At 34.3% G+C, this 13527-nt stretch overlaps 2 protein-coding genes across 2 annotated transcripts; one reads left to right on the top strand and one right to left on the bottom strand.

Moving 5' to 3' along the window:
* Window positions 1-915: 915 nt before the first annotated feature.
* LOC120137443 (receptor like protein 29-like) lies at window positions 916-2320 on the top strand. Its single transcript, XM_039153186.1, has one exon. It carries the CDS (start codon window positions 916-918, stop codon window positions 2317-2319), a length of 1404 nt encoding a protein of 467 aa, XP_039009117.1. The 3' UTR covers window position 2320.
* Window positions 2321-7349: 5029 nt separating this feature from the next.
* Window positions 7350-8198, bottom strand: LOC120137426 (protein TIFY 5A-like). Its single transcript, XM_039153175.1, has 3 exons — window positions 8036-8198; window positions 7843-7942; window positions 7350-7554 (listed from the first exon to the last, which is right to left on the bottom strand). The coding sequence occupies exons 1-3, from the start codon at window positions 8107-8109 to the stop codon at window positions 7351-7353; spliced, it is 378 nt and encodes a 125-aa protein (XP_039009106.1). The 5' UTR covers window positions 8110-8198; the 3' UTR covers window position 7350.
* Between the last annotated feature and the right edge of the window lie 5329 nt (window positions 8199-13527).

The raw sequence follows: 13527 nt of genomic DNA, 5'->3' as shown, positions 1-13527 counted from the left end.
ATTAATAATGGATTTGATTAGTATGTACATATAGTTAGAGATGAAATTGCCATTTTCAAAAAGTTTTGAGACCAATTTGGAATGAGGGTCGCAATTTGGGGATGAAATTGAAATATTCAAAAGTTCAAAGACTAATTTAAAATGATAAACACATTTTAGGTATGAAATTGGAATATCTAAAAGTTTATGGACAGATTTAAAATGAGAGTTATACTTTGAGGATGAGTGATGCAATTAACTCATAGTGTTACTAAGAGATACAATCATAAAACCAGGAAAAGATTAGTGTGGATAGACTCTGAAACTTACATAAATGAAGCAAAGATTTAAAAACAAAATGGTTGCATTAACTTGAAATACAGAATGAGATACGATTCATCCTGCAATGTTGTTCTAAAGATACTCTGATTGCTTTTTTGTTTTCTTCATTGCAGGTTTAGGTGTTCAAATGATCTCTGCATCTATATTAAGTAAAAACAAAAGCAAGGAGGCTGGCGTGCAGCCAATCCCGCTGATACATAGATAGAGCGACAGTGAAGAGACCCAACTGTTACCTCTGCAAAAGCAATGCTATGTTGGGTCTTCTTCATGCATCATACTGAGGAAAAGCCATGTCAAATCATGCTTCAAATTACAACCCTTTTCCCTTTCTCTTAAAAAATTGCCTTTTGTTGTCGTTTGATTATATATATACATTTCCTAACAATTTGTTCCTCTTCTAGTCACTGTCTTTCTCCTATCAAATGGCAACAAAACACCGTCACCATCTCTACTGACACACAAAGGGAGTGGTTGAAGCAATGAACTGGAAGATTTTCCTTTACCTTCTGGTTGGTTTATAAAGCTACACTCGACATTTCTGAATGCTTTATATCTGTTTGTTGTTTATTGCTTTGAGTTTGAGCTTGTTCTCTCATGGATTCTTTTCCCTTTTTACTTGTTGGGTTCCTTGTTTTATCGTGTGGGGAGTTTGCAGAGAGTGACTTCGTGGTGGAAAAAAATGAGCTTTGGGGGCTTTTCGATGTCATAGGCTCACTTGTAGATGAACCCGGTTGGGCCGAACTGCACCCTGAGCCATGCAGCAACACACCATGGCCTGGAATCGAATGCGAGATCGGTCAAGACGAAGATCCTCATAATTTTCACGTTACAAGCATTCACGTCGGCCCTGATGTTTCCTCCCCACCGTGTAAATCATCTGCAAAGATATCAGATTCTTTGCTCAAACTACCTTACCTCAAATCCCTCTCCATTTTCAACTGTTTTGTGACATCAACGGATTTGCTGTCTCCTACGTTGTTTGGTTCGCTTTCTTCCTTGGAGCATCTGTCACTTCAATCAAATCCATCTCTATCCGGTCAAGTCCCTCCAACCTTGGGGAATCTTTCAAAGCTAAGGATCTCAACTTTGTCACAGAACAATCTAACTGGTGAGATCCCACAAGAGCTTGGCGGTTTAGTCAATTTGGAGCAACTTGACCTGAGTTACAACAATCTAACCGGTGAAATCCCACCGGAGCTTGGGAAACTAAAATGTTTAGCCATTATGGACTTGAGGTCAAATGGCCTTGGTGGGGTGGTGCCATTTGGTTTAGCTCAGCTTCATCTTCTTCAAAAGTTTGATTTGTGCTCAAACAGGATCCATGGGAAGATACCACCAGAGATAGGGAAGCTAAACATTTTGGTTTTGCTTGATTTGAGCCATAACTTCATAAATGGTCCAATCCCTGAGACACTGTCCGGGTTAGAGCACATACAGTACTTGATAGTTTATTCAAATCCCATAAATTCATTGATTCCCTCATTTCTTGGGTCCCTCAAGAGCCTTACCTCAATCAGCTTCTCGGGATGTGGGTTAACAGGCCCAATACCGAACTCCTTGTCTGCTGCATTGAACAACTTCACGGCTCTTTCACTAGACAACAACAGACTCAATGGCACAATCCCTTCAAATCTGGGGTACCTTCCAAATCTAGACCAGCTTAATCTCAGCCACAACAAGCTAACTGGGGAACTGCCCTTCTCAATGGATTTCATCAACAGACTTGGTGAAAGGCTTGATGTTAGAGGCAACAGTGGGCTATGCACAAGCTACAACTTGGCTACCAATATCTCAACATATCTACAAACCAGGACTTGCTTGGGCAAGCAAGGCATGGTTGACAACGTAACTTGTCCCCAACCTTATGATCTCAAGGGAAAGAACAAGAACCCATATTTGTACAATGGTAGAACCGGCTCATTTGCTCCTTCCCAAGACACAACACCACAGTTCATTGTAACTTGTTTTGTTGTTTTAAACATGTTTTCCCTTTCGTAAGCATTGATCTCCCACTGATTTAATGGCTTTGATGGGTCATTTTCTGGCTGGGGAAAATTGCAGAGAGCCTTAAGGGTACACAGACGGTGAAACTAGGCAGAGTTTCAGACAAAGAGGGAGGGGTGGCATTTACAATTAGTAGTTGGTCTCTGGTGACAAAGCTCCATCTCTGATTGCCGGTTCATTTGTGGCAGCCTTTTTCTGAAAAGAAAGAAGCAAAAGGGTGTCAGATCTGGTGTTTAATTGAACTGCATATTTCAGACTTCTAACAGGGAGAATTGATATGGGTCTTTCAACTTGAAGCTTGGTATAATTTTGCATAATGACCCTTTTATTTTTCTTGAATTTGAAATTTAATTAGCTCGGGTGTTAAAACGAAATGGAAGGGGAAACGTAATAGTTATGTGTGTTGGTGCGAATTGATTTTTATTAATGTGGCATTTATAGTTATTTACATCTTTTTCTTTTTTGAATTTTATCTTCTATGTCTAGAAATGAAAGATATATAATTTTATTTTTATCTTGTATCATCGTTGTAATTATCATTCTTTGATATCTTTTTTGACTATTTGAGATATCGACGAATTCATCTCATATTCTCCGATTATTATACAATCATAACCCTAAAACTAATGAGACTTAAAATTACTATGATTGATAATATTTACCGTTCGATCAACGTAAAATCAAGATATATAAAGTTTTCTCATTTTTCCTCTCTCTACCATTAGAGTTTGGAATAAGATGTTTAATCCTAGATAAATCAAAGAGAATTCGAAATTAGACATTTATTTTTAAAAATGACAAAATTTTAGGACTAAAATAAGAATAAGAATGATGAATGATAAAATATATAATTTACCATTATGTAATTGATAATATCAATAGGGTAAACTACATGTTTAGTATCCAACTATCACTTTTATTCTGTTTTGGTCACCTAATTATTTTTTTTCAAAACATACCTAACGCTATGCTTTATTTTCACTTTGGTCACCTAACGTTACATTCTAGTTTCATTTTGGTCATCTAATGTTCATAAATAAACAAAAATACATTTTTAGTTTTGACATTACCATATGGTGACACATCAACAATTAGCTGACCCTTTTTCCCATATGTAATGGGGTAAGGGGGAGGTATGATAGTAGGCTGCCCCCAACGCCAGGTTGAGAGCAGCTTCCATGGGAGACCTCCAAATTATGAAATACCTTCCGTGGGACTCGATCCCACGACCACAAGGTTAAGAGCCTTGTGCTCTACCAACTGAGCTGGACGGGCATTTCATGACACATCAACATTACTGTTAATTTTTTAATGCCATGTGACCGAAATAAAACCAAAACTAAATGTTAGGCATAATTTTGGGAAAATATAGTTGAGTAACCAAAACGAAATAAAAGTTATAATGAGGATACTGAACATGTATTTTACCCTATCATTTATTACACCTCACTTTCTTGTTTGATTAATTGAAATAAAAAGAAGAATGAGATATATGATCACCATTGTCCTTTCTCAATCATCTTATAGGATTCAAATGGACCATTATCACTTTCCTTTGTCTATTTTCTAATGGAAACCTAATTTTTGGGTGATAATAATATATGTGAACCATCAAACAAAAGGAAATGTAAAGGGACTTGAAACTTCATTTGGACTTTTCTTTTTGGACTTACTCATTGAAACGGACCATCGAGGAGCTCTAGGTTCACTGTCTGCTAGCTGCCATGATCTAAGCATAAAATGAAGTTGCTGCTTGCTTATGTCATTACGGAATACGTTAATATGAAATTTTACATAAAACCGGACGAATTTAAGAAATTGTATCAAAAATTTAAAATGAGGAATTATAAAATTTTGAAAGTGTGAAATTAAATTATTAATAAAAATATAAAAACGTCTAAATTACAAAAAAAAAAAAAAGATTTTCAGACTGTATCTTTCAGCATTCTCTATCGATCTCTAATACCACTTGTAAGACAAAAAAATTTAATTAAACATGAAATCAAACAAAAAATTAATGATGTAAAATAATCAAGAATAAAATAAATAGTAAATTTGTGAAAGCATACTTGAATCTATTGTTGAAGATTACCTAGAAAGTTGAGATCTTAAAGATTATTTTATGATTGTGATCTTCCGAGAAGATAAATTTCTCTTTAATATACATTCCTTGACAGGATAAGAGAAAATACGAGATGATTTGTTTCTTGGGGACCATAACCCTTTATATAGCTGATTTAAGAATAAATTATTATCTATACTTATGACTATAATTCTCATCAAATTATAAATACAACTTCAATAATGACTACACTTTTATTTCAATGATACTTCTAATACCTTATGAGTTTATAACATAATTGATCACTTAATTTATGTCACATTTTATAATAACAATATAAAAATATATATCCATATGAATTTTAATCCAACATGACACCCAAAAATCATGGACTCTACCCTTTTCTTTCTTGTTTCCCAAAAATTATGAAATCAACTGCGAACCAGTGCGAAGAGTGATGAGCCCAAGAAATAGGCCTACCTAGTTTTAAACTATTGTTGGGGGCTAAGCACTCCTTTGGATTTGGGAAAAAGAAGTTTATCTTTTTGAATTAATCATTTGTATTTGATTTATTAATAGAATAATTTATATTGAGTTTTGTAGAGATCCATTGTGAGGGATCATCTGAACCCAGTTTACTTCATACGCAAATACTAGGATCTAAACCCTTGACATTGGTTAAAAAATTCAGTATCTCGTCACACTAGACAAACTGGTGAAAAAAGAAGTTTTAGTTCAATAGTATAGAAAGTCTATTTGGTGTGGGTTTGTCCATGGATTTATGTAGGTATATATTAGTTTATAACATGCATTATTAACTTGGTTATTTGGGTGGTGTTTGAACACCGTAGAGTAATGATAAAAATATATAATTATTAAGATAATACTTATTTAGGTAGGGTATCACAATGAATTTTAAGGCTAACCTCATCCACACTAAATAATCGTTATTAAAAGTTTTACAAATTCATGTATGATTCGTATTTGTCTTTTCTTACCATTATAAACCCAATTCTTATCTACACAAATCATATCTTACAAAATCACATCATAAAGATACTTATAAGATAGGTTTCTCGTATGAAAATTTTAATAAGTAGATTTTTAAATCACCCAATCTTTTAGTTTTTGTTACCAAAATTGATTTATGAATTTAATTTTTATTCCAGATTTTGTTAACTGAAATTTATTTCATTATTACTAGTTAAATGTATATATGCATGTGTTGATAAACATTGAAATGTGACCCCAAATCCTTGTGATAATTGGCATAAATGGAGCCACGTAGATGACATTTCGTCCTCAAATTCCAATCCCACTTTTCTTTTAACGTTTCTATAAAATTTCTCAACATCGTTCATACATACCTTCGGAGTAGCTTCCTATGGCATTTTCATGGACAATGAAGTTGACATTGGGATCCCACACAGCTATGGCATTTTTTTTGGGACTTTGCGTTATACACATCCCGATCTCAATCCCATGTTTATTGCATGAGAAGACTTTGCTTAGATTTAATTCATATTATTGGTGGTGAATCTAGAAATATTTTTTAGGGTGGATATATCTGTAAATAATATAAAATTTAAAATTAGACGGATACAATTAAAATTTCAAGATAGGTTCCGTCTATAAAATAAATAACTAATCGAATAAAACTCAGATTTCAAGGTGGACACGAAAAGCTTCAGGATGGGCAGCATCACTAAAATAAATAACTCATCGAATAAAATTCCAATTCCAAAATGAACACGTTCCCACTCTCACCAAGCTGTGAATCCGTCACGGCACACTACCCACGTACGCGGACCTCTCCAACTAAGCCATATCCAATATATTTCTATGAACAACTATACGAGCCAGTTCATTCACTACTTTTTCTTTTAATATTTCATTTTAAATTTAATCCCAGCAGTCCATTCCTATACAAAACGAGGTTCAAACCATGACAAGTTTTCTCACATTGAGGTAAATAATTTTCTATTGTGTTTTATAGAAGATCATATAATTTGTGAAGGTTTAATTATTAATTTTGTCTTTGAAATAAATATAAATTATTTATGTGACCACTTGATTATGAGGAGATTTAATATGACAACAATCTTTTAATTATATCAATTCGACCACTTCCTTATTTTAAATGGTATAAATCAAGCCAACTGTTGATAGTGTTTGATGGAGGAGTTGACGTAACAATTAAAAAATTAGAATAATTCAATATCTAGTCCTCATTACTTATATATTTTATCAATTTGATCCTAATTTTAATTTAATTCGATTAATATAATCCTCTAATCAGATGATGACACATGTATAAGTGATGAAGATTAAATGTGTAATTATATCAATTTTGTTAACTATCATGTCATATCCTTTGTCAAATATTAACGATTTGTGACTTGATTGATATTATTTAAATAATTAAGTGATTAGACAAACATAATTGAAAGATCGATGATCATGTTAAAATCTCTCCTTGACTAAGTGGTCACATGTGTAATTTATTAAAATAATAATAATTACTTTTGACCGCATTAAATTTTAAACCAATCAAAATTATGATTTTTTTCTTTTTCTTTTAATGTAAACTTCACATTTTTTCCAACTTGAGACTATGCGTACCATCATGTCACGGATAGTATTTATAATTATTTGATATATTGATTAAAATATATTTAAAAATTTATAAACATATAAATAAATTATTACATAAATCAACATAAAATTGATGAAATCGCAAACTATCAACAAATGTAAAATACATCAAGGTCTTGAAGCTAGCTGCTAGCTGCTAGCGTATTTCACTCATACATTTACAAGAAGAAAAAAGGATGAAAAAGGCCTCCATGGCCAGTGTCCTTCAATGAAATCATCACTAGTTGTAATTGCTAGCCAAAGAAGATAGACCAATACCTTCCATGAATGCACTGAATAGCAAGGACATATAAGATGATAGTAATCAATTAATGGTAAGGAGAGGTTGCTTGGATTCGATTCTTTCGTTTTTGGAGGAACCGTTGAAGCGATCTCTTCATGCCGGTGGGAAGTCTGGTACTAGGGCTACTTATCGGAGATTGTAACGAAGGTGAAACCCGATCCGATCCCGAATTCGGAGTTCTTAATCTTTCATCCGTTTCTCGGTTTGCAATCATTAGAATGGCTCTTGCCTGCGCATCCCATGCACAAATCTTATCATTCACCACTCTCAAATCTTAACATGTGTATTCCGAAAAGATACAGCCATACAAGAAAAATATGACATTTTCACTAAAAAGTAGTGTTTTAGGGTCCAAATAAAATGCCAAGATTTCGAACATAGATAATCTGAGTATATATCAACGTCTAATGATTTATTTTGACATATTAAATTCAAATCTGATTCGAAGGTAATATTCTCTCCCAAGTTTGTGATGTACCGATTATAAAAGAATATTTAACATCTAAAAATGAATTACCTGGAGCTCTGTAACATCACAAACGCAAACTCTTCCATTATAGAAAATCGTGAGTTGTTGCTGTTGGTTTTCTGGGCTTTCAGTTCTCCCTTCTTCCGCCCTTCAATAATTTAAACACACACACACACACACACAAAATCAATCACAAATAATAATATTCATTGCACCCAACCAAAGAAAGAGAAGTACATACATGTCGCGACGGTCGCCGGAAAAACCAGAAGGAAGCAGCCGGAGTTCCAAGTTACAGTTTCGTCTCATCTTCATATATAATATAATGATGATGATCTGAACAAAGAAGAAAATGAAACTTTTTAATTAGTTTTTTTTCCCCGGAGAAGAAGAAACTGATAATATTGGAGAGGGGAAGGATGAAGAAGAAAATGGGGTATATATATTTGAAAAGCAAATGTTAATTAAGCACGTAACGCACATCAACGTGAAACACAAAAATGAAAAATAAAAATAAATATACACACACAGTTTAATGGAAAATCTTTGTTTTTTAATTTAAGCACGTGGAACATGCGAGTTTTTTTTTTTAAAAAGGGAATTGTATGGTGAATACACAAAAAATCCAATATCTTCCGGATTTGGCTGTTGGTTTGGCGTTTCAGCTGAGCGGGCAGTTCTGCAGTGGCGAGCCTTAATATACAGTTAAAATAAGGTATTATTGATTTTATTATTATTTTAAATAATAAAATCGGTAAAAAATATCAAAATCATCATTATTTTGACTGGTTATAATTATCTATATAGGTAAACACGGTAAAAAAAATCTGGTCAAAAAATGATATTTTCGATAAAACGCTACTTAAAAAATTATTTTTTGACCGAATTTTTTTACTGTATTTACCTATATAGGTAATTATAACCGATCAAAATAATGATATTTTAAGTCATTTTTTACTGATTTTATTATTTAAAATAACACCAAAACCGGTAACGTTTTATTTTAGCTTTAAATTAGACATAACTAGTGGCTCTTCTCATGTTTTTCAAAGAATAATAATAATAGTTTATTTCTTTTTAAGTATTTTTAGGGTCAACTACAATAGTGGTAGTTGAAGTTTTAGATTATTTTCACTTTATTCATCGAAAAAAAATTCATTAGAATTATTATTGTTAAAAAAAAACTTTCATTTTAATCGCATAACCATTAAACTATTAACAACATATGAAAAATCGTTCGAACTCAATAATTTATTGTAATATTTATCAAGTTTCAACCTCAATAATTTCATATATATTTTACAAATAAAACCGTTCGAACTCAAATCATTTATAAAAAGATAGGAGTATATCACTTGAGTGATAAGATAGAAAAACAGACATCAAAAAACATGTGATCACATTTATTTTCAAACTTATGTGAGGCGTTAGGAACATAGGATCCCATTTGGATGCTATCCTTTTTCGATTTTTTTATTTTCTATTTTGAAAAAAAGAAAAAAATCAATATCATAAAAGGATTTTTTTTTTGAAATAAGGTATTTTGTATTGAAATGTTACAAAATACACTACCTCAAGGACCTCATTAAAAAACCTCCCTAAACCTATATGGAGGAAAAATAGTAATCCTTAAGGTAGATAAAATCAAAGAACATCTTTAATAAAGTTGGTCATACAAAACAACCACCATCCCTAACTCCAGACATGGAGAAACAAAGATATAGACCATTCAATTTAACCAGACACTCCACAGCGAAGCATCGATCTAAACCAAGGACATCAATCTTCGAGCAAAAGACACCTTAGGCTCGAAACAAAATCATGGACAGCAGGAAGCTGCATTTGCCACAACCACTAAACACGTGCTCCAACCTTGAACTTAGAACACAGATATAAAACACCTTTGCCCTTCACCTCTACTGAATATAAATTGCAACGCTTTGAGAACTAAAAGGATAAAAATGGCCTAGCAAAACTCTAGCAACCAGAAAATTCATATGCAAAAACTATTAAACTCCTCGCAGACAACTGGTACGAACAACATCATTACAATTTCCCAGAACCTTCAGAAGCTCAATCAATGACAACTCAAAATAGTGAACCGTAAATGCTAGACTTTGATTGCATCAGAAGAACTAGACAAGAACAAAAATCTTGGAATTATAGGAATCGAACATCCTTAAAGAGCAGCTGAAACCCAACTTCCGACATAATAAGGAGAAACTTTACAGAATAATCAAATACACTATCATCAATTTCCAATCAATAAAGAATCTGGAGTACGTATGAAATCTTGAATACTGGGAATTAGCGATGGCCAAAGTGAATTAGCCCACATACCTATCAGAACCATAGCGGAATGAAAAATCTGATCGACCGAAAACGACTTGCCATGAAATCTGATATTATTTCGCCACAACCATATATTCCAGATAATACCGAAAAAATCGATGATCCATAAAGCCCGAAATTTCTTTTTGAAGTTCTGAGAATACCATACCTGCAGCAAATCTTTAACATTTGAAGGAAACATCATACTAATGTTCCACACAAAGCACCAGCGTTGCCAAATCTGCCATACGAACTCGCAATTCAGCAATAAATGATTAATAGATTCTGGAAACTTAGTACAGAAAGGACAACACAAATGATCCGAAACGTGAACTCCTCGCTTAATTAACTCGGAAATTACCGGCAATCTTTGATGCACTGCTTTCCAAACAAAACTAGACACTTTTGGTGGAACGAATTTACACCAAACAAATTTCCAGATGGGGTCTTCCAGTTTACCTGCAGTAGACACACTAAGCCAAAATGATTTGGGAGTGTACATTCCATTAACGGAGCCAATCCATTTCAATTTATCCACAACAGGAGCTGAGCTCACAGCTCTGTTTAAAACTTCCAAAAACTGCGACCAACGATCAGTTTCCCAATCAAATAGACCTCTCCTAAGCTCAATCTTCCAAACCCATACCCCATTAATCCAATTCCCAAACTCAGATATGTTCCCAGATTTTTTTTGCGCAAGACCAAAGATTCTAGGAAAGGATACTTTAAGAGAAAGCATTTCAGACCAATGATCATTCCAAAAATCTATTTTATCACCATTACCCATAACGCAAATAAAATCCTTTCTCACATTTCCTTCAAATGACGCAGCCTGATTAATAATATTACGCCATACCCAAGAAGCATTACGCAAGTTAGTCTCTTTTGGAACAAGAGAATCAGAACCGTAATTGTACTTATCTACAATTATTTTTTTCCAAAGACTGTCACTCTCCTGACTAAAACGCCAAATCCATTTGTTGAGTAACGCTCTATTCCTCATTTTGACGTCATAGATACCCAAACCCCCATGTGATCTCGGCCCACATACTGTTTGTCATTTTAACCAGTGAATTCCTCTCTCCGAATTTCCTTTCCAGACAAACGAAGCTATTCATTTATCAATAGAAGCTGCGAAAGACTTAGGAATAGGAAATAATGACATATAATAGACAGGTAAATTAGATAACACAGATCTGACTAGAGTGATTCTGCCCGCAAAAGATAGAAACTTGCTTTTCCAACTCTGTAGGCGCAGTTGAACCTTATCCAACACTGGTTGCCATAGAGTCTTCGAGTTATTTTTATGTCCCAACGGAAGACCCAAGTATGTCGTAGGAAGATAATCCCATCCACAATTCAACAAATTCGCCCAGCTACTTATCCTATTTTCATTGACATTGATCCCGAAAATCTTTGATTTCTTCATATTTAATTTCAATCCTGCAGCCAACTCAAAAATTTTTAAAACACGATTGAAATTCAATAAACTCATAACATTTGCTGCCGAAAAGATCAATAAGTCATCAGCAAATTGAATGTGTGATAAGTTTCTGTCTCCGGACCCAACACCAACACCTTCACACAACCCATTTGCAGACGCTTTCAATAACATGCCACTTAGTGCCTCCCCAACAACGTTAAAGAGCATTGGCGAAAGGGGACAACCCTGCCTTAGACCTCTTTTGATTGAAAAACTACTAGACGGACAGCCATTAACTAATACTGCAATGGATGGGGTCGAAATGCAGAAATATACCCATTTTCTCCATCTTTTTCCGAAGCCCATCTTCTTAAGAATAAAGTTCAAAAAATTCCAGTCAACAGTATCATAGGCTTTGCTAAAATCAGCCTTAAAAATCATAGCTTCTTTCTTCTTCTTGAACATGTCATCGATAACTTCATTAGCAATTAGGATACAATCCGCGATCTACTTTCCCGAGATTAAAGCAAACTGATATTCCCCTATAACTTCATTAAGACAACTAGCCATTCTCTTTTCCAAAACCCGAGACACTATTTTATACAAACTACTCACCAGAGAAATCGGTATGAAATCCTCTAGATGAACCGCCTCATTAACCTTCGGGATTAGAGCGATATACGATTTGCTAAAAGACTGGTCCTCAATTCTGCCCCAATAAAACTCAGTCATAAACAACATAACATCTTCCTTGATAACATTCCAAATTTTTTAAAACAAATTCCAAGTTGAAGCCATCCGGACCCGGCGCTCTCAAACCATCAGACGAATTAATAACAGACCACACCTCTACCTCTGAAAATGGACTTTCCAACAGCCTTCTCGAACCAGCACACAATCTCTTAACTGGAATGTCCCAATTTTAACTGGAATAGTCTTAACTTTATTGAAAGAACCCCGAAAGTAAGAAACAAAGGCGTTCTGAATCCTAGCTTGCTGTTTTAAAACCAAATTCTGCATCTTCAATTTAGAAATCTGATTTCTTTTAGCTCTTGATGAAGCAGTTAAATGAAAGAATTTCGTATTCCTGTCCCCTTCCTTAAACCACCTAAGTCTAGATTTTTGAAGCCACTCATGTTCTTCTCTCCGCAACAGAGACCACAAACGAGCCTTCATTACCACAAGATCAGACTGGGCAGTGGAAGAATTCTGATTCGAAATACATCTTGTTTCTAACTCTTCAATTAACTTCCCAATCTTATCCACAGAATCAGAACTCCTCTCACGTAAAAATCTTGCTCTTTCTTTAGTGACGGCCTTTGTAAGCAAGAATGATTGCGATATGTTATTGCCTCTATTCGATTCCCACACAAACTTAATTTTGTCCACAAGAATTGAGTCTTCAGCCCAATGATTAAACCATTTGAAGGGCCTAACAATTTTTCTCTGTTTCCTTTCTTTTAAGACTACCAGATTATGATCCGATACACTTCTTGGAAGAGAAAGCTGCACCAAATCAGGATATAAGCAGGCAATTTCAGGAGAAATAATTATCCTGTCTAATCTACTTGTAATCACAGACGACCCACCCCTAAACCAAGTGAAAATACTGCCAAGTGTTGGGACTTCGAACAAATCCCACCTAGAAATGAACTCTTCAAACAATCTCCTTGCAGCAGGAAAATCGGAGGCCCCTATTCTTTCAGAAACATACCTTACAACATTGAAATCCCCCCCACCACAACTGGACACTTGAAACTTAAGATAACATTACTTAATTGCTCGAAAAAATCGTACCTTTCACTATGAAGATTTGGCCCATAGACGTTAATAATACCAATCTCTAAATTGTTCAACATCAGTCTGCCTTTAAGAGCAACTATTCGCCTAGAAACAACATTATTATTCATAACAAAAACACTACTGTCCCATAAAGTAATGAGGCCTCCCGAGGCTCCTTCCGCAGGCGTAAATATCAT

This window comes from Hibiscus syriacus, unplaced genomic scaffold, assembly GCF_006381635.1.
Source record: "Hibiscus syriacus cultivar Baekdansim isolate YM2019G1 unplaced genomic scaffold, ASM638163v2 tig00110670_pilon, whole genome shotgun sequence".
In the NCBI taxonomy this organism is placed as follows: domain Eukaryota; kingdom Viridiplantae; phylum Streptophyta; class Magnoliopsida; order Malvales; family Malvaceae; genus Hibiscus; species Hibiscus syriacus.
This window is presented reverse-complemented; position numbering and strand designations above follow the sequence as displayed.

Excerpts from the sequence above, each read along its gene's own strand:
- LOC120137443 (XM_039153186.1), top strand. The coding sequence starts at position 916 with ATGGATTCTTTTCCCTTTTTACTTGTTGGGTTCCTTGTTTTATCGTGT.
- LOC120137426 (XM_039153175.1), bottom strand. The coding sequence starts at position 8,109 with ATGAAGATGAGACGAAACTGTAACTTGGAACTCCGGCTGCTTCCTTCT. Across the intron at positions 7,943-8,035 it reads TCCGGCGACCGTCGCGACAT|GGCGGAAGAAGGGAGAACTG; the intron begins GTATGTACTTCT and ends AAATTATTGAAG. Across the intron at positions 7,555-7,842 it reads GTGATGTTACAGAGCTCCAG|GCAAGAGCCATTCTAATGAT; the intron begins GTAATTCATTTT and ends TGGGATGCGCAG.